Consider the following 21314-nt stretch of genomic DNA (forward strand, 5'->3'; position numbering starts at 1 on the left):
AACCAAACCAAACAAACATCAAACAGTTCTGATAAAAGAACATTTCACAGAAGCCCTGTATAGCTGTCCTTCAAAACATCCAGAAAAGGAAAACAACGTCTAAGAAACAGTCACAGCCAAGAGGTATGTACCTAAGGAGTCACCATGATTCATCAGGAAGTAGCACTTCCTGGGATCCAGGAGCAGGGGAAGGATGTTAGATAAAAAGAAAGGAAACTGGAAGCTGGACGGACAGAGGGTGTGGTTGCTATGTGAGCATGAGGACCCACAATTGGATCACCAGAACATTCGTGAAAAAGCCAGATGCTGTGGTGTATATCTGTAACCCCAGTGTTGGGAGGCAGAGACAGGAGGGTCCTGGGAGGTTGTTGGCCAGCTTGGCCAGCCAAAATTGGTGGGCTCCAGGTTGAATGAGAGATCCTGTCTCGAATATTAAGATGGAGAGTGATTGAGGAAGACATCTGGCAGTGACCTCTGGTCTCCATATGTGCATGCCCCACCCCTGCCTCCACCCCGACCCCTGTGTGCTCATAAAGGAATTGGAATAGACAGGGAGGGGGAGTAACTAACTGAAGAACTTAGTTTATTATAGCACATTTCTCTTACTTGCCTCTTATTCCTTTTATGGCAAGAAAATTTCCCTAGTGGTGTCAGGAGGTGTCCAGGGACAGACTGGCCACTGATCTGCATCATACATGGGAAAATCCCTTTTAGAACACACCTCACACACACTGCCAGAAGCTAGCAACCTGTCCCTCTTTTTCATAGGCTGGCTTGAATTTCCCACAGTTCCCTTTCCCACAACTCTTTTCCTTTCCAATCACATCTGTTTCCTGGGCATCCATGCATAGTCTTGCTCTTAAAATTCCTGCCATGACTGAGATGAACTGTTTTGTGCTAGGTTTCTGCAAAATGTTAGTGATGGAAGATTGTATGTGACATATATGGGAGCCTCCGTATGGCCTTCCTAATCTTTCTATAAATGTAAAAATTTTCTAAGTAATGAAATCTATTTTAAAAGCCTTCAATTATACATATGTATATGTGTGTATAATTTATAGTGTAATATAAATGTGTGTGTGTATGTGTGTGTGCTATAGTGCACATGCTTGCACTGGCATGTATGTGGTGGTCAGAGGACAACATGGGAGAGTCGGGTCTCTCCTTTTACCATGTGGGTCCTGGGGATAAAATTCAGCTTATCCAGTTTGGCTGCAAGCACCTTTACTTGCTGAGCCATCTTGCCTGCCCAGAAATCTACGGCTTGAAACAAAGTCCTGCCTTACCCTGACATGTCAGGCATGAAAAAACTCATATGACTTTTTGGCTGTGGTCTGACTGAGTGACCTCTGTTCCGGTGACCTCACCATTCCCACACCAGCTCTGGTTGCTTCACACATGTGCCCTGGGGACATTGCAGAGTTTCACGGTGACCAGGTATCAAGATGACTCTGTACAGTGGATCACCTGTACCACGGACTGATTTCAGACTGAAAATATCAGAAAGAGATTGGGTGTGTCACTCAGCTGCCATCTCTTGTTGTTGTTCTTCAGGCAATACTCAGTAACAATAATTTACAAGGCATGTCCATGTCTTGCACAGTACCAATAGATGAGCTAAAACACACAGGAGGATGAGCCTGGGTGTGTGCGAGCACATGATGTTTTCTATAACAGATGTGGACATCTTGAGACTTTTAAGATTCGTGAAGGATCTGGAGCCACTTCCCTATGAACAGCTAGTGTAGAAATGGTGACCCCTATCCCACAATAGTTGTTCTGAAGACACCCCCTCCCCCCAGTTGAGAAGGCAAATTGGTTTATTTTATGGGCTTGCAAAATCAGAAATCAGCTCAGAGAAAAGCCCAGAAGGGCTGCAGCATCCATTTGGCAGGAAACAGTGCTTTTAATACTCCAATCATACTTCCCTGCCCACTGAATTCCTCATTGGCTGAGTTATTCCAGAAGGTGCCATCTTTCTAGCTTGTCAAACATGCCCCAAATCCTTCATCCTTCTGGGGCTCAGGATCCCCGCCTCTTTTCAGATACTTGAACTTAGTCACATAGAAGACTGTCCCTATCTTGTCATCCCTAAGATAAGCTAAAGAGTTCCATGCTAAAATGCACCATCTGATACCTAAGGAAGACAGGGGTCTAGTGCCTCCTGTTCATCTGTGATTCATTGATGGGCTTTAAGATCACCTCATACTGAAAATAGTCTGTAATGATTTGTTACTTACGCTAAAATAGTTCTACTCCAAAAATTTCTTCTGAATATAAACTTGGGAAATGGTTAGTAGGAACACGTGAAAAAAAAATAAACAGGGCTATTGAAAGAGAAAAGGTCTGGGTCTGAGAAAGGAGCTTAGTTGGTAGAGGGTTTGACTAGTAGCACTGAAGCTGCTGGGCACGATGGTACAAGGTTGCAACCCCAGCACCGTGGAGGCAGAGACAACTCAAAGGCCATGTGACCTAGCCTGCTTTGCCAGCTCTAGGCTAGGAGGAGAATATATCATCTCATTGTGATAGTTCATCTTGATTGCCATCTTGTCAGCCTTTGGAATTGCCATGGAAACACATCTCTATACACATCTGTAAGGGATTGCCTAGATTAGGTTAATCGAGGTGGGTACAACCCACTGCAATCTATGGTCTGGAGTGAGCAAGCAAAGCTGTAACATTCATCCGCCTCTGCTTCCTGACTGTGGCTGAGGAGGCAGACGAGAGCCATTTGCCACATCTGGACGTGGGATGTGGGGACTACTACCAGTTTCAGCAGGCAATGTCAGGAGACAATACTGCTTTAAATGTATAAGGGACACACAGACCAAGAGCTACATGCCCACTAGCTAACAACAAACGCATTCTGGATTAGTCCGATGACACCCCAGGGGAACATGGGCTGACTGAAGTCCTGACCTACTGGAAATGAGGAGTTCTGTAGGGTTTTTTATTTCCCCTCTCAGTTTGTCTCTTTCTAAAGTCCTCTCATCTTGGTTGGGTACATCTAGAATTCTGCATGTGTCAGCTGGTCACACTCAGAGCCCCCACCTCCATCAGTTTTGGGGACATCGGTAACAGGAGCCACATGCATTGTTGCTTAGCTGATGTCATGTGACACTCTTGTGTATACCTGTGATACATAGAACATGGAAATATGGTGGCAATACGGCCATGTTGTGGCCAGTTTTTGCCACACTTGAGAATGTGCATCTCTGGTGAGTGACAGTGTGAGGGCTGGTGCATTGGAGATGAGTTACCCCCCACCCCCATGTAATGTACCCGAGAGTGTATGGAGACAAACAGGGAAATCTTTGGATTGGAATGTGTGTGGGGATTCTGAATGGCTGTGAGGACTTTGAGGAGATTCTGGGTGATTGATAGGTGGGCATCATCGCACAAGAAGAACAAGGGATTTTCCATGGTGAAGCAATTGAGGCGATAACCAGCGAATAATTGGCTTTAACTGGAGAAGGGCAGGACGATTTCAAGCTTCTGAGTATCTGTTAGTCTTTACCGACTTTCAGTTACTATAATGAAATACTGGAGATAATCAACTTACAGAAAGGAAAGTTTTTTGACATTTTTGGAAGAAGTTTTTGATCATAGCAGATTGGCCCCACCGCTTTGGGGTTGGGGTTCTCACATTGAGAAGGAAGTGCATGGTAGAGCAAACTGTTAACTTCATGGCAGAGATGGAAGGGAGAAAGGAAGGGAGAAAGGAAGAGGGACAGTGTCATACAAATCCCTTCTAGGGCGTGATGCCATGGCTAAAGATCTCCCTCTAGGCTCATGCACCTCTGCATGGCAGACTTTTACCACTGGAAGATAGTGCTATAGAGGGCAGAGTGCCGAGCCTTTAATACAGCCATTGTGGAACATTCCAGATACAAACTACAGCATCATTCCTTGTTCAAATCCAGCCAGGTAAGGGATGTGGCTCAGCTGGCACACAAAACAAGTCTACTGCTGTCTGCCAGCAATTCCAGCAGGTGGAGACAGGAGGATCAGAAGTTCAAAGGCATCCTCAGCTACATCTCAAGTTTGAGGCTAGCCTGCGATATAGGAGACCTTGCCTTAAAAACAGCCTCTAGCTGGGCCACTTCAACTGCTTGTTTCATGCTGGGGCTGCAAGTATGCTTATAAGCATGCACAAAACCACTGCATTGTTCCTTCCAACGAGCGGGCATGGGAGTTGGTTCAATATTGCACTGCAGATGTGTCCAGGTGTCAGCCCTTTGTGAAGGGAGCTGGGGTTACTACTTTATACCCCACCCAGAAGCTCAAGGAGAGCGTGCTTCATAAAGAGACAGTCAGGTTTCAGCACTGACTCTTGATCACCCCCACTGTGTGCACATCCCCACTGTGTGTCCATTGCTCTCTCAGCATCTCAGTTTCTCATATTCTCACAGGAATAAGGTTATGGGAGAATTATTCAGAAAGTTCATGCCACAGGAAAGGATGGTTTACTAATTTCATTACAAAGTAGACATGAAGCTGTAGCTATTTTTCAAGGGGTGAGTGGTACTCACTAAGCTACAGTGTGTGGGTGTGTGTGTGTGTGTCCGTAAGATGAGGTAGGCCACCTTGCTATGTGGAGCTCAGAAGACAATTTGTAAGGCTTGGTTCCCCAGGGAAGGAACTCGGGTTGCCAGGTTTGGTGGCACAAGCCTTTATCCGCCGAGCCATCTCATCAGCTCAGCTGTTAGTATCTCCTCAGATGTTACAAACAAGGGAAGTGGGTGTCTAGAATCTGCTCCTCCTGGAGCAAGAGCTGAGTCCAGTCTGGGCCTCGGGGAAGTCTCACTGGTATTTTAGTTTTTATCTGTCATCTTAGGCTCACTTAACCTACATAATGAGGAACAAGCAGTGTCAACCCAAGGGTGGAAATCACGCCTATTGCCTAAGTCTTAAACTAAAGGGAGGGGAACGGCTCTTTCTCCATCCATTTCCCACAGACTCCCAACCACATAAACAACTCCCAAGAGATGTCCTCATTAAAAGGGACAATGCCTTTCAGGGGCCTCAATTTAAAAGTGCTCATGCACAGGACAGGTCACACCACAGAGAAATGTTGGTCATGTGTGACAAGCTTTGTTCCTAGCTGAGGGGATGGCCACAGGGATTTTTTTTTTTTTTTTTTTTAGGCCAGCTAATGATTGCCCCTTCTGTGATGAATTGAGGCACATCTTTGATATGCAGTGTGTGTGCATGTGTGTGTGTGTGTGTGTGTGAAATGTTCTGTGCAGAGTCTTAGAAACATTTACAAAGTAGGCTGTGAATCAAATGAAATGTATTCAGGGCACAGCCTCTTGCTGACACACAGTAGGCCTTCAGTTTCTGCGCTTCCATGCCTCTACTAGACAGAGTTCCCTAGCAGAAAGTGTTTTGGTGTCTTTGAAGCTGCTGCTTGTAGGCTCTGCTCCATGTTGCTTCTGGTTGAAGATAGTATTGGTAACAAAAGGGATTGGAGGGACTTTAGGGACAGAGCCATGTCTCTAGGTCATCATTATGGTAACAATCTCATGTGCGTGCATGTGTGTGTCTGAGAGAGAGAGCTTGTGTGTGAGAGTTGTGTGTGTCAGAGACAGAGAGAGAAAGAGAGAGAGAGAGAGAGAGAGAGAGAGAGAGAGAGAGAGAGAGAGACTGTACAAGTGTGTAAGTGTGTGCTGTATGTGTGTGTTTAGAGGCCATAGGAGCCATCTATTTGTTTGGTTTTTGTTTTCTTTTGTTTTTTGTAAAGGTTTCTTACTAGCCTGGAACTAGGCTAGGTCAACTGGCCAGCAAGCTCCAGGACTTGCTATGTACTCCTTCCTTGTGCTAAAGTTAGAAGTGTGTACAACTCAACAGGTTTTTGGTTGTTGAGACAGTATCTCACTCTGAAGTGTGAGCTGGCTTAGAACTTATTATTTAGCCCAAACTGGCCATGAACCTCCTACATGCTGAGATTAGGGCATTAGCCGCCATGCCTGGCTGCAACTCTCAGCTCTTTTATGTGGGTCCTGGGGATTGAACTTTGGTCCTCAGACTTGCACAGTAACCATTTACCAGCCATATCCGGCTTTCTGTGACAATCGGACAAACAAAATAGAAAACATTGTTATTCCAGAAGCTAGAAACAGCCAATGAAAACTCAGCCTGGGATATATACACAGGCTTTTGAATTCTCGTCTTTGGAAGCAGTTCCCAAGGGACCCTAAAAGCACGCATCGCCCCACAGCTCCATATTTATAAGCTGTGTACATTCCATTCAAACAGCCTGGCCCCAAGAACTCCAGTGCCAAGTGCCCTTTGGTTAAAATAAATACTTGGTCCTCAGCGTTCAGTTTACTAATATACCTCAGGCTGGGCTATGTGTCTACTGACTGGCTCATACAGCGCCCCCATGTGGCAGTAGGAGAAATACACTTTGAAACTTGATAAATTCTTTTGTCCATCTTTAAAAAAAATATGCTACATGAGAATTTCCTAGGTTCATACTATATTTACATAAGTTTTCCCTGCTCAACTCCGTCCGTGTGTCCCTGTAACTTCCTCTCTCAAACTCAAACTTGTGACTAGGCAAAGTTACTTTTCTTCAATTTATTATTGTTGGACGCATATACATATATATGTGTACATATATTTGTATATATGTATATATGTAAATTCTCAAAAATTAAATTAAGAAAAGCACAAATTAAGATTCAAGGGACACAGTCAAGGATGTAGTGAGTCAGATACTGGAAGGAAAAACATGGACAATGAAGGAGACAGTTGAGCAAGGTGTGTCCCACCACAGAACAGAGCACACACCACGCGCTCTTATGCAAGGTTTCAGAAACTCCAAACGGTCGAGGTACTGAAGTTAAGGTGAAGAACAATGTGGCCTTGGGTAAGCAGCAGGACTGAAACTGTTCTGTTTTGCTGTTTCATCATTTGACAAGGTATAGTTTAACCTGTGGGGTAATATATACACCAGAAAGGACAAAATCCAGCACGGAGAGGGCAGCAGGGGACAAAGCCCATGCTCAGAGGAGAAGTCATTGGCAATTACAGATGCCAAGAGAGGGAGAGTCAGTTTTCCTTAAGGGCGTGGCTCAATGGGTTGACTGTGCTGCAGTGCATGGTTCCCACCCAGCAGCACATGGGCAACATGGATGAGACTTGCTGGGTTAAAATAAAGGAGGGCAGGAGGCTGGTGGGCAGGGAGGGAGAGTGGATCTGGAAGGAACAGGGAAGGGGTGAACAGAATCAGAATCATACAAAATTCTCAAAGACCTAATAGAAAGTGTTACGTGGCCATTTGGTACTGGACAGATAATTAGGGGCTGATCCCTAAGAGGGAGGAGGAACTTGGAAGGAGTTAAAGGGAAGGGGCATGAGAGTGGGTGGAGGAAGGAAGGGGAGGGAGAAGGGGATGGAATTATATTTTAGTTAAAGTCTATTTTAAAAGTTATAAAGTAAGTCAGGGCTGGGAAAAGTATTGGCAACATTCTTTAATTTGCAACCTATATAAAGAAAACCTTGGACTGTATGAATGAGCTAAGTATGTATGTTATGGAACAAAGGCAGAGCTAAAACTCTCCACCATCTTGATGACAAATGACACCATGTCAAGCATGTTGAGAGCATGTAAGACAAATAAGGAACATGACAGATACTTCAAAATGGAAGGTGGAGATTAACGGATCCATGTGTGTGTGTGTGTGTGTGTGTGTGTATGTGTGTGTGTGTGTATGTGAGTGTGTATATATGTGTGTGTATGAGAGCACGTTGATGTATGTGTCTCTGTGTGTGAGTGTATGTATATATGTGTGTGAGTGTGTATAGGTATGTGGTTTTATGTGTGTGTGAGAGAGAGCATGTGTGTATATGTGTGAGTGAGTGTATGTATGTGTGTGTGGTATGTGTATGTGTGAGCATGTGTGTGGATGTGTTTGTATATGTGTATGTGAGAGCATGTGTGTGGATGTGTTTGTGTGTGAGCATATGTATCTGTGTGTATATATGTGTGAGTGTGTGTATATATGTGTTGTGTATGTATATGTGATGTCTGTATATGACTGTGTCTGTGTGCGAGTGTGTGTGGTATATGTGCTTGGTGTATTGTGCGTATGTGAGTGTGTGTGAATGTGTATATGCATGTGCATTTGAGAGCATATGTGTGTGGTGTATGTGTGTGTATATATGTGTGTGGTGTATATGTGTATGAACATGTGCATGTGTGTTAGCATGTGTGTCTGTGTGTGAGAGTCTGTATATATGTATGTGACTGTATGTATATGGTGTATGTGTGTACGCAAGTGCGTGTGGTATGTGTGTGTGAGAACACGTGTGTGTAAATGTCTCTCTATGAGTGTGTGTATGTAAGCATGTATGTGTATGTCTGTGTTTGCTTGTGAGTGTGTGTTAAATGTGTGTGGTCTGTGTATGGGTGTTGCCACTTTTGACTCTTACAAGCTCTTTGAAGAACAGTGAGCTAATGAGAAAACTACACATGGTGGCTTTCTGAGGCGTTATTTTCCACTACTATAACTTAGTTTATAATTAACACATTATTTCAGGAGATCGTCTGTTGTCATAAACAAGAGACACATACGGGCTACAACAACTTTATTTCAATTGCACCAGTGAAGCTAGAGTGTATGGTATTTTTATGACTAAAATATTTTCATTAATTCATTGAGGATTTCATAGATGCACACCATCTATTTTGATCATGTAGGGAATTTAAGTAAAATGGTTATAAAAACAGCAGAGAGAGCTGAGAAACCTAAGAAGGAAACACCCAGGATGGGACGTCACATTTGGGACTTGTTCATCTTAGGTGATTGACACTTTATGCTTGTAAAGCTTTATACAAAGCCTATCCCCACTTTTGTTCCCTGTTCTGGGCTTTGAATCTAGGGCCTTGGGCATGCTAGGCACGCAGTCTACCACTGAGCTGTAGCCTCAGCATCTCTCTTTCCCTCCCTCCCTGCCTCCCTCCCTCCCTGCCTTCCTCCTTCCCTGCCTCCCTCCCTACTCTCACTGAGTTGCCCAGGCTTGTGTTGAGCTGGTTTTGAACCCCATAGATCTGGTTCTTTCAGTCTTCCTGCCCTAGTCTCCACAGTAGCTGGGGTAACAGGTCTGTGTCACCATACGACTCTTAATTCTTAAAGATTCCTGACAATTTACACGTTTCCCTCTGGTATATTAAATTTTCTCCTCTCCTCTCCTTTCTCTCCCCTTCCCTTCCCTTCCCTCCCCTTTCCTTCCCCTTCCCCCAACCCTGTCTGTCTCTCCCTCTCTCCCTTCTTTCCTTCTTTCTTCCTTGAACGTGGGAATCCCCTTACATTGCACTGGTTGGCCTGGAACGTTCTGCGACCCCTTGCTGTCTGCCTCCAGAGTGCTAGGTTTGTAACTGTGCACCCCACACCTAGCTTCATAACAAATAGTTTTTCATGGTGATTTTTACACTTAAGGGCTGTAATGAATTTACTCGACTCTTGCCCCGAAGGGACTCCAGCACTCAGTGTTTGCTCTGGGTGATGGCTGTCTACGACACTATCACCCAGACCTCAGCATTTCTTGGCCCTCTCTGCTAAGGTGGCCACCTGATTCACATGGTATGCTGACCTGTTGCTCTCTCCTTATGAGTCAGACACAGTCAACAATGATGATCACTCCTCTATTCACAGTAGCTAAGTTATGGAGACAATCCAGGTGTCCAACAGCAGTGGATTGGACGAGGAAGATGTGATGTATACACAGTGGGAACTTTTTCAGCCATAAAGAAGAAGGCCATTATTTCATTAGCAGGAAAATGGATATGACCGGAGATGCTCATACTGAGCAAGTTTAATTCAGACTCAGAAAGACAAATACTGGGGCTGGGGTCATGGCTGAGTCAGTAAGGTGCTTGCTGTACCAGCATGAGATCCTGAGTTTGATCCCCAGTGCTTATGTAGAAAAGCTGGGCGCAGCAGTCAGCACGGGAGAGGTGGAGACAGGAAGGTCTTTAGGGGCTTGCTGGCCAGCCAATCTGTCCAATCTGGTTCAGAGGAAGACTCTGTCTCCGAAAACAAACAAGGAGGGCAGTGATTGGGAAAGACAGCACTCATTGACCTCTGGTCTCTATGGGTGCATGCACCCATAGAGCATGTGAGTGCACACGTGCACACAGGCACACACACACACACACACACACACACACACACACACACACACGGCAGGGGTGGGAGATCACAAGCTTTCTCTCATTTGCACGTCCTAGATTTTATAAGATCATACAACATGGAAGTAGCCATGGAATTACCCAGGGGACCAAGGTGACCAATGAGACTCTAGAAGAGTAAGAAGAGAGAGGGTAAAGGAAAATGGGAGGGTTATGATCAAAGACCATCATACACTTACATGAAAACAGCCTTGTGTAATCCAGTTTAAAAAAAGAAAAAACAAAAACCAAAGGCCTCCTTATTATTCAGGCACCCGTATTCCAAAGCTTCCCAACTGGCCAGTCATTCTGCACAGTGTATGCTCAGATCTCTGCTGTGAAGGACATGAGAATTTCGTTCCCCAGGTCGTATGCATCTAGACTACCTCTGCTATCCCTTGCTGATAGAGTGAACATTCCTTGCCTCAACTTCCCCCTCTGTAACCTGATAATAATAAAGATACCTGCTCACCCCCATCCAGGATGGCTGTCAGTGATGCCCACTGGCACCTGGTAGTAATCATACTGTAATCTTGCTTAGGAAAGACTGGTGTTCTGAGCAGCTGCCCCATTGTACACAGCTCTGAGGAAAAACCTTTGGCATTCCTGACTGGCTTGATTCAGGAAGCATAGAGAAGTTATCTTATCTCAGCTCCCCAGCTTCCAGCTCTCCTAAGGTCTGCTGACCTCTGCGTGGCTTCTGGGTCACTGCACAGATGAGAATCAGCACTCTCTTACTGTGAGGGCCAGCACAGCAGGGTCTCCACTACTGTGAAGGCCAGAGCATGTCACTTATGACATGATAGGACTTCTGAGCAACATTGGGCTCCTGATTGCTCAGGTTAGCCTAGGAGATGGCTGACGAGAACCCTTTCTCCAAGAGGAAGCAGAGGCTCCAGGTGGCTTGGTACACTCTCCACGAGGTTCGTCTGTGGATGACAGAGTCAGGCAATGATTCTCACCCATGATACTCAGTGGTCCAGCACTAGAGATGAAGTGTCCATTGGCCAACACTGCACATAAAGACTTGAAAGCCCAGCAAAGGACATGGTGTCATTTTAATTTTATTTTTGGATCAAACATGCTTTTGCATATTTATTTATTCTTCAACTGGTTTATATTATTTGTGTTTTTTAAACCCTTTACTACTTTTCTGAGATTGTTAATATGTCTTAGGGTTCTATTGCTGCAATGACCAAAAAGCAAGTTGGGGAGGAAAGGGTTTATTTGGCTTGCACTTGTATATCACTGTTCATTATTAAAGGAAGTCAGGACAGGAACTGATACAAGGCAGGACCCTGGAGGCAGGAGATGAAGAAGAGGCCACAGAGGGATGTTCCTTACTGGCTTGCTCCCCATGGCTTGCTCAGTCTGCTTTCTCATAGAACCCAGGACCATCAGCCCAGGGATGGCACCACCCACAATGGGCTTTCCCCTACTGATCACTAATTGAGAAAATGCCTTACAGCTGGATCTCATGGAGGCATTTCCTCAAGCGAGGCTCCTTCTCTGTTGATTCTAGCTTGTGTCAAGTTGACACAAAAGCAGCCAGTACATAATAGAACTACATTTTCCCCTTCCTTTTCCTCCTCTGTCCATACCCTCCCATGAACCTGTCTTGCTCTCTTTCAAGTTTATGGCCTGTTTTGCTTTAATTACTGTTGTATGTATGTATGTATGTATGTATGTATGTATGTATGTATGTATGCATGTATGTATGTATGTATGTATGTGTGTGTGTGTATGCATGTGTGTGTGTGTGTGTGTGTGTGTGTGTGTGTGTATGTATGTTCCTAAGTACCCAAGTACAACCTCCTCACTCCGTGAATGTTACTTGTGTGTATCTACCTTCAAGTTTAAGCCTTTGGTCCTGGAAAACATTTGCTGTGCTCATCCCAGGGAAGGCGATTTCTCTTTCTCTCAGCATCCCTTAGTTGGCTGTAGTTCTTCATAATAGCAGGCTTTTGGTTTTAAGAGAGGGCCTTTCTCTGTAGTGCAGGTCAGCCAGAGACTCATTATGTAGTCAAAGACTGGCCTGGAACTCATAGCAATCCTCCAGACTCAGCTCAGGTCACAGCCTTCTGCCACCATGCTCAACTTTTGTTTTGTTTTATTTTTAGAGACAGGGTTTCTTTGTAAGGAGCCAGATAGTTCTGTCTGTTCTGGAACTCACTCTGTAGAGCAGGATGGCCTGGAACTCACAGAGGTCCTCCTGCCTCTGCCTCTGGAGTGCTAGTATTAAAGGCATTGGCTCAGTCCAACTTATTTTTAAAACAGACTTCCAGATCTTAAACTCAGCACTATACAAGTACTTCACAGACATTACTCGATTTAGCTTCTCTATTAAGCCCATTGTGCAGATCTGGAAGCTTCCACTGAGAAGCCCACACAGGCAGGAGGGAAAGGCAGGTGAGCACCTGGTCTCAATGCTAAACTTCATCACAGCTGAGCATAGTGGTCTCTCGCAAACAGGCTTTAGTAATTCACTGGCCAGTTGGGCCAGTAAGATGGCTCAGTGGGTAAAGGTGCTTGTAGTGCAAGCCAGGAAACCCCAGTTCAAACCCAGGAACCCGAGTAAAGGCAGAAGGAGGAGGAGGTGGGTTTACAAAGTGGTCTCTTGACCTCCACATGCATGCTATGACTCACATGACCACAATTTTTAAAAATGCAGTGGCCAATCCAAAGGAACCTTTACATATAGGAGAGGCCATTCAGCATGGTGATTTCAAGGGACTCCAGGATCAGGCAGGGACAACTGTAGAAGGGAGCATGCTCTGTTCAGATGGCCTGCATGTGTCTCAAGGATGGGTCATGAGGGGTGACCTCATGGCTCGGATGGAGGGTAGACCAGGACCCAAGGAAAGGGCAGAACCTTTACCAAAGTTGGGTATATTTTGCTGCCATTTATCAGTGGGACAAGCAAGTCAGTTAATCAATAACGAGGCACAGAAGGGCTTTGGAGGCTCTGGGTCTGACTTTATCCTAGGTGAACAAAGGAGGCATTCATGATCTCATCTGATCTGTATGGGGAAGGGGGACTCCTTATGTTTTGGAGGGGTCTATTGGGTTGTCAGAGTTGGATTTTTCACACTGACAAAAGAAACTTGGGGAAGAAAGGATTTGCTTGGTTTATACTTACAGGTCACAGTTCTCCATAAAGGGAGTCAGGGCAAGGACTCACACGGGAACCCAGAGCAGGAACTGAAGTAAAGGCTATGGAGGAGTGCTGCTTAGTGGCTTGCTTGCTCCCTACTTCTTGCTCAGCCTGCTTTTCTATCCAACCCAGGACCTTCTGTGCAGAGGTGACACTACCCACAGTGGTCTGGGTCCTCCCACATTAATCTTTTATCAATGGAGAGAATGCCCTGCAAACATGCCCATAGGCCTGTCTGATGGAGGAAACTTCCCGATTGAGGATTTACTCTTCCTAGTGTCCACTGGCCAGGCAGGGACTCTACCACTAGTCTGTCTCCCCAGCCTTCTTTGATGTACTTTTAATTTTTCAATATCTTATCTTGAGACTGTAAGTTAGCCAGACAGGCCTTGGATTTGCAATCCTCCTGTCTCAGCCTTCCAAGAAACTACATTCACAGCTCTGGGACACCATGCCCAGCTGGAAGAAGGATCACAGTTGTGAGTCACTTCCCAGAGCAGGAGGAGCAGGAGGATTTCTTCCCCCTGCCTTGTTTCTCAGGTCCCAGGCCTTAAGTAGAGTTTGTCATGCTATCTTCAGAGTTTGTAACTCACTCCTACTCAAGGCTGGGCTCTCCCTGGGGCCTTTCCTGGTCTAGGTAGGTCCCAAGCTTATGGTCCAAAGCATTGCCTATGAGGTTGCCTTTGAGGTCATTCTCTGCCCTGAGAACCCGTGGTTAAGGTCAACACCTTGAACTCCTTTACCTGGCATGTATGTATACATATATATGTATGTGTATATATGCACACATGTATGTATGTATATATACACATACACGTGTACACACATTTATATGTACATGTCTGTATATATACACATATATCATATCCATCATATCCATATATATAAAATGGTTTTCCTTGCCACGTTCATTTTTTGTCAGTCACTCCTGAACCACCATCCCCCAGCCCCTTTTCCCTTTCCATGTATGCTCACTAAATTTTCTACCAGCATGTCTTCTTTCTTTACATAGAGTTAATTGTTTATCTTAACATCCCCAGCTATTTCCTGACAGCCAACAAAAACTTTCCCAGGCTCCCTCTCTTCAGGGAGAAGAGACCATCATAAACACCGTGTGATCCACATGAAGCAATCTTGCCTACTTCGTTGGTTTGAGCTCACCCGGTTGTCTCTACTCTTGCAGGTGCTGATTCCGGTTTCGGTCATGGTTTGGCCAAGCACCTGGACAAGCTGGGTTTCACAGTGTTCGCTGGAGTGCTGGATAAAGAGGGCCCGGGAGCAGAGGAATTGAGAAAAAACTGCTCTGAGCGTCTTTTGGTGCTCCAGATGGATGTCACCAAGCCAGAGCAGATAAAAGATGCTTACAGCAAAGTCACAGAGAAGATACAAGACCAAGGTACCAACCTCCTTGATTCCTCCTCATCTCACTCAGCAAAGTCCACCTTTTGTCACAGCGTCTGATGATCATGGCTGCTGACTTCAAAAGAGGATACTTGTATTAAGCCCCTGCCATGTGTCAGAGCCTGTAAGACACAAAGATGTTTGGAGTGACTCAGATTTAGGTCCCCTCTAGACAGAATGTACAGAACTCATGTGTACAAGCATGCATATGCATGTGCATGTGCATGCATGTAGGCCAGGAGACAACCTTTGTTGTTTCAAATGTACCACAATCTTGTCTTTTGAGCTCACCAGTTTGGCAAAGTTGGCTGGCCAGTGAACGCCAGGGATTTATCTGCCTCCCCAGGCCATTGTGACAGGCTTTTGAAGAGGTGGATTGAACTTAGGTCCTCATGCTTGCTAGGCAAGCACTTAAGGGACTGAACCATCATCCTGCCCCCTTGCAATGCTGTCTGTCACCTTCTCTCCTGTTTCTTCTTGGTCACCCTCTCACCACCCTCCCATCCCTTGATCTTTGCCTTCCTCCAGCAATATCAGCATGCCTGGGTCTTTCCCAGCTTAGCACACAGCCACAGGGCCATGCACCTTCTTTCGGTTCTACCCTTCTCATTTCCATTTGTGGCCAAGTCTCTGAGGCCAAGTCTCCATCTGTTTCCACTTCTTCATGCACAAATGTTGGTTCTCACTGCACCTCCTTACTTGCTCTGGTCAAAGCTACCACTCTCATCTTGGAAAGCAAAGACCTTCTCTTTCCTGGGCTGTTCCAAAAGAACAGTCCCCCCTCAAATCTGGGGTCCCCAGCCTTCTCTTTGTTACCTCTGCTCCTGGATAGGATTCTTTCTCCATCTCCCCTTTAAGTCAGAATCTTCCCAATTGGCTCCATCTGCAGCTAGTCACTCCCCAACTCCTGGGTCAGACCACTCTATCCTGATGCCATTGGAGGAGGGCTTGATAAAACCCATGCTTGAGCCCAAAGCGTGGCACATACCCTGTGGTACCCAATGGGAGATGAAAGTAAGAAGCTCCCCATCGAAGAACTGATTCAGAACTTTAAGATGGTGCCATCGAGGAGTCAAACAAATGGGAGTCCCTTCTGAACTCCCAGGCCCATGATCAAGGGGTGGCTATGTCTGGATGCCTCTAGCCCACAGTTTTATTATTGCAGCTTACTTAAGGAGAGTCTCTGAGGCATGAGCAGTGTGTGTGTGTGTGTGTGTGTGTGTGTTGTGTTGTGCACATGCATGCGTGCTCATGTGTGTGAGCATTGCGAGCATGTACAGGTCAGAAGTCAAAGCCAGGTATCTTCTATCACACTCCGTCTTGTGTTTTTGACACGGAGCTTGTTGATTTGGCCCATCTGGTTGGCTAGCAAGCCCCTGAGATCCCTCTCTTTCTCCGCTAATCCCTTAGTGATGTCATTACAGCAGAGCTTTTGTGGGGGTTGGAGACCCAGACATGGGTCCTCATGCGGATACACTAGGCAGCTTAACCCACACACTATCTCCCCAGTCCTGTCAGCAGCTTTTGGTTTTCAAAGCTCCCTGGGTGATGCTAATATTTGGTCAGGGTTGAAAAACTAATTTACACTAATACCTTCCAAAGCTACGCAGCCCACCTGGCAAATTCTTCCTTATATCTGGACCAAAACACACAGAATTGTCCTCCAAACATTTCCACTCACATCCCAGAGGTTCAAGCTCACTGTATTCAGAGCTGACCTTGTTATCTTTCCCGCAATGCCAGCCTTGTTTTGTAGATTAAGGACTATTATAGAAAGGAAGTAGAAGAGTGTGGAATGAGGCAAGAGGTGCTCAGTAAAGGCCCCTCTTTTCCCCAATTCAACATTTAGAACAGCAAGTACTTACTCATAAATGCAGTGGTTCTCAACCTTCCCAATGCCACAACCCTTTAATACAGGTCTTCCTGTTGTGGCAACACCCCTCTCCCCCATACTGCCATAACGTTATTTTTGTTGCAACTTCATAGCTGTATTTTCGCCACTGTTATGAATCTTAATGTAAATATCTGATATGTGATCCCTGTGAAATGGGTCATGACTCATGTGTGAAGAACCACTGCATAAATGAGATGAGAAGAAACAGGAGATTGTTAATTTGGGAATTATTTCTCAACTAGTATAGCATGGTATCATCATTTCCTTTTTATAAAAGGATTGTGTGTGTGTGTATGAAAGAGAGAGAGAGAAACAGAGACAGAGACAGAGAGAGAAGAGAACCACGGAGGTCAGAAGAAGGCATAAGATCTCTTGGAGCTGGAGTTACAGGCAGTCATGAGCCTCCTGTCCTGGGTGCTTAGAACCAAATTCTAGTCCTCTGACAAGATAAGAGTAAGCTCTCTTAACACCCCCCCCCCCCAGCCATCTCTCCAGCCCCCACGTCAGCATATTCTAGAACATTTTCCCAGCCTGATCTTTGACCATCCAATCCTCCTGCCTCCAGAGTGCTGGGACCACAGGCAAGAGTCACCAAAGGCAGCTAAAGTATGATTTCCTTGCTTTGTACATCTTTAAATGCAGAAACTGACCTTTCAGCCCAGGACCAAGATGTTTGTTATTGGAAGTGCAAGTCCCCTTAAAAATGAAAGTCTGGGTCTAGAGAGATGGCCAGTGGTTGAGAGCACTTGCTGCTCTTCCAGATAACCTGGAAACAGTTTCCAGCACCACATAGTTGATCAAAGTCAGTTTTAACTCCAGTTCCAGGGAGTTTGAAACGCAGTGTACAAAGCCTCCCTCCCTCCCTCCCTCCTTTCTTCCCTCTCTCCCTTCTTCCCTCCCTTACTCCCTCCCTCCTGTCCCCTCTGTCTGTCTCTCGGTCTCTCTTTCTTTCTTTCTCAAACACACATGAATAAATATTCTCTCTCTCTCTCTTTCTCCCTCCCTCCCTCTCTCTTCCTCTCTCTTTCTCCCTCATTCTCTCTGTCTCTGTCTCTCTTCTTTTTAGTTTAATTTTATTGTGGGGTCTTATGTATCCCAGACTGGCCTCAAACTTTTTGTATAGACAAGGGTGTGATTAAATTTCTGATCCTCCTGCCTCCAACCCCCAAATACTGGGGCTATAGGTGTTCACCTCCCTGTCTTGTTTATAAAGTGTTGAGGATTGAGCCTAGGGCTTTGCGCATGCTCACTGAGCACTCTACCCATCCAGCCATATCCCTGGCCTCCAAGTGTACATTTCTAACAAGTTCTGAGATGCTGATGCTGCTGAGTGAGGGGTGAACCACACTTTGAGATCTACTGCCCATGCCATGCTGGAATTCCATGAACCTAGAGGGTCTGTTTAAGACTCAACACTCCCAGATCCTGTCACCCCTGATCCTCCTAGGTTCCACTTGTTCTCTAGAACCCTACTCTTCAAATCCCTATAGGGTAACAACTGGGGTGATGGTTCTGGCTTGGGTGTTTCCAGGCTCTCATCCTCTGATCCAAAGAATTGAAAACAAAAGCTCAACAGGATTTTCAGAGAGTCAATTTCATTGCGAACAAGTGATAGCTCAGGTTTCAGAGGGATACACTGTCAAGACTGACAATAGACTAGTGAGTGAAAGTATTCACAGGCCCCAGGCTATGGCTTGGCATCTCTTTTTAAGAGGCCCAGGGGAAGGAAGGGTTGGTTAATAAATAGCGTGCTTTGGGTGCTTTTCTATTTTGATTGGTTGGCTAAGTTGTATAACTACTTTAGTACCGCACATGTTCCTTCCCATAATGCATCTGACATTGAACCATAAACACACCCAATTGTGCTTAGGCATAGGTGATAAATAGGGGATTCTCCCTAAAAGGTTACTGTATCCACACCCAATACCAGTTTAGGCTGAATCAGCCCTTCCATTCTTTGTACCTGGATATGTTGGGAATATGCATGAATAGAAACTGTCTAAATATGATTATTACTAGGGGTGGGAAAGCTTATACTGCTGTTCAGAGATGAGAGTACATTGTAGCAGTATGCAGGTGAAAAGGTTTCTGAAGTTGCTAAGTGTACTCTTTGGAGATGAGTGTGTGTGAGTGTGTATATATAATATGTGCAGATGAAGAAACTAGGCTTCCGAGTGCATTCTTACAAGAGGGGAGGTGTAAACAACACAAAACTAATGGAATTTCCATGCTAAACTATCTCCTATCTTGCCTGCCTCCCTGGCATTACCCTATGGAACTGGGTCATTGAACACCCTCAGGACCAAAGGACTCTCCTCCCACTGGTGTCCAACAAGGCCATCCTCTGCCACATATGCAGCCAGAGTCATGGGTCCTTCCATGTGTATTCTTTGGTTGGTGGTACAGACTCCGGGAGCTCTGGGGGGGAGGGTAATTATGGACAGTTGACCCTGTTGCTCCCTCCATGGGCCTGCAAACCCCCTCAGCTCCTTCAGTTCCTTCTCCAACTCCTCCATTTGGGACCTTGCACTCAGTCCAATGGTTGGCTTCGAGCATCTGCCTCTGTATTTGTCAGGCTCTTGTAGAGCCTCTCAGGAGATAGCTGTATCAGGCTCCGGTCAGCAAGCACTTCTCTTTCCCAGCCACAGTTGATCTAATAGGTTGGGAGTTAGTCTGAGCCAGAAGACACAGTATTCTCATGTACCTAGAGGACTAAACATCACTGGTAGGGGCAAGGATCCTCCAAGGATGGTACAGAACCCCAGCATCACATCTCTTGGCGACTTAGAACGGCAGATTCTCAGCTCCCACTTCATGGCTACTCAGAATTTCTGGTGGTTGGGGCCAGGAGAATGTCTGAACCAGCTGTGCTGTGATTCTGATGTTCATCAAAGCGACACACTGTCCAAGCCAGGAAGTAGGGCTCATGGTGTTTGGACATCACTGTCGCCACCCTGCTGTTGGGACTTTCCTTCTTGTTGCTAGGATTTTAGAGATGAAGGAAGACTGTAACCATCTCATTTTGAAGTGTGCTAATGATGTCTTTACATACTCCTTAGAAGAGGAAACAGGCTTTAAAACTTTTAAGACAGTGGTTCTCAATCTTCCTAATGCTGAAACTTTTTAGTACCGTTCCTCGTGTTGTGGTGACCCCTAACCATAAAATTATTTCATTGTTACTTCATACTGTGATTTGGCTACTGTTATGAATCAAAATGCAAAAAGAAAATCTGATATGCAGGATGTCTGATAGGCAACCCCTGTGGGAGTCAAGACCCACAAGTTGAGAACTGCTGGCACTCTATGACTCTCATCCTGCTGTCCTAGTTGATCCCACAAATAGTGACTATCCAGCTTCCTTCCTATAGGAAAGGGCTACCAGGCACGAGAAGAACTGGGCTGGCAGGTCATCTCTGTGAGTAATGGTGGCTGCAGCCAAGCCTGATGATCTGAGTGCAGTTAATACCATTCATATGATGGAAGGGAAGAATCAACTCCTAGAAGATATCCTCTGACTTGAACATGAATACTATGGCATGCATTCCCCTCTCTCCCACACAAAATAACCTTTAAAAGTACGTGATCTCCAAAATCATTGTTTAATATTATACACACTTGTTCTCCTCACGTTGCCCCACCAATGAGGTAGTTTGAGTACATAAGAAGAGACCAAGTTTGGAAAGTTGGTATTCTGCCTGAAATCTACTTTTTAAAGAGGTTTGGTGGCTCCAGAACTTGGTGTGTGAAACTATCCACAAGCCCCAGCTTCTCTCATCCTCACAGATGCTTTTCTCCCTCCAGGACTGTGGGCCTTAGTCAACAATGCTGGGGTCTTCCATTTACCAATCGATGCAGAACTCATTCCCATGACCATCTTCAGAAAATGCATGGCCGTGAACTTCTTTGGGACTGTGGAGGTCACCAAGGTGTTTCTGCCTCTACTTAGAAAATCCAAGGGGAGGCTGGTGAACATCAGCAGTATGGGAGGTGAGTCAGCCTGTTGGCACATGGTCACCGGGCACCTGTCACAAGATGTGTACGGCATTCTTTGAAGGCTACACAAGAGAACAAGGCACACAAAAGCAGGGCTGGGTCGCAGTGAGTCAGCTTGTGTATTCAGAATCGGCTGACCTTTCTCTCCTTTCAAATTCTGTCATGCGAAAGCACTTCTCCACTTTCTGTTAATTACCGTGTTCATCACTGGAGATTTTCCAACACGTAGGACAGCACAGCTCATAGTACAGGTCAATCTGGTGCTGTGGGAAGGCTGTCTTTGGCCTTCTCTGAGCATAGCACACTGCTATTTCCTGTAAACTGAAAGGGTGAAGAATGTCACTCTGTGTGCACCCTGGGCACCCTGAGTCCATCTGCTAGGGTTGACCATCATGTTGTCCTTGCCTTTGTGGGTTGGGTTCAAGATGTGTCAACAACTCAGCTGTTTCATTTTCCATAAGCAACAGCCTTGGCCTGAGCCATCATTACCTTGCCCTCTCCTGTAGACATCTTTACCAGGAGTTCCCCAGGTCTACCTCAACTTTGGGAGACCTTCTGGAGTTCTTTCTCAGGTTTCTGCATGGATGAGAAGAAAAATCTAAGGGGACTGGGCTCTGGATGCCCAGCTCCCTCCTTCTGAGATGGACACTAGTCTCCCTGGTAGATTAGTTGGTTCTAAGTCAAGTTTGTAAAAA

General features: G+C 45.6%; 1 protein-coding gene across 1 annotated transcript in view; it reads left to right on the plus strand.

Annotated features, from left to right (window-relative positions):
• Positions 1-21314, plus strand: part of Hsd17b2 (hydroxysteroid 17-beta dehydrogenase 2) — a 61918-nt gene that overhangs the window by 23596 nt on the left and 17008 nt on the right. Inside the window, exons 2-3 of the mRNA XM_031341533.1 lie at positions 14515-14727; positions 20428-20613. Of these exons, the coding sequence (XP_031197393.1) occupies positions 14515-14727; positions 20428-20613 (399 nt within the window). The remainder of the gene's footprint in view (positions 1-14514; positions 14728-20427; positions 20614-21314) is intronic.

Source organism: Mastomys coucha, unplaced genomic scaffold (assembly GCF_008632895.1).
Source record: "Mastomys coucha isolate ucsf_1 unplaced genomic scaffold, UCSF_Mcou_1 pScaffold22, whole genome shotgun sequence".
NCBI lineage: Eukaryota > Metazoa > Chordata > Mammalia > Rodentia > Muridae > Mastomys > Mastomys coucha.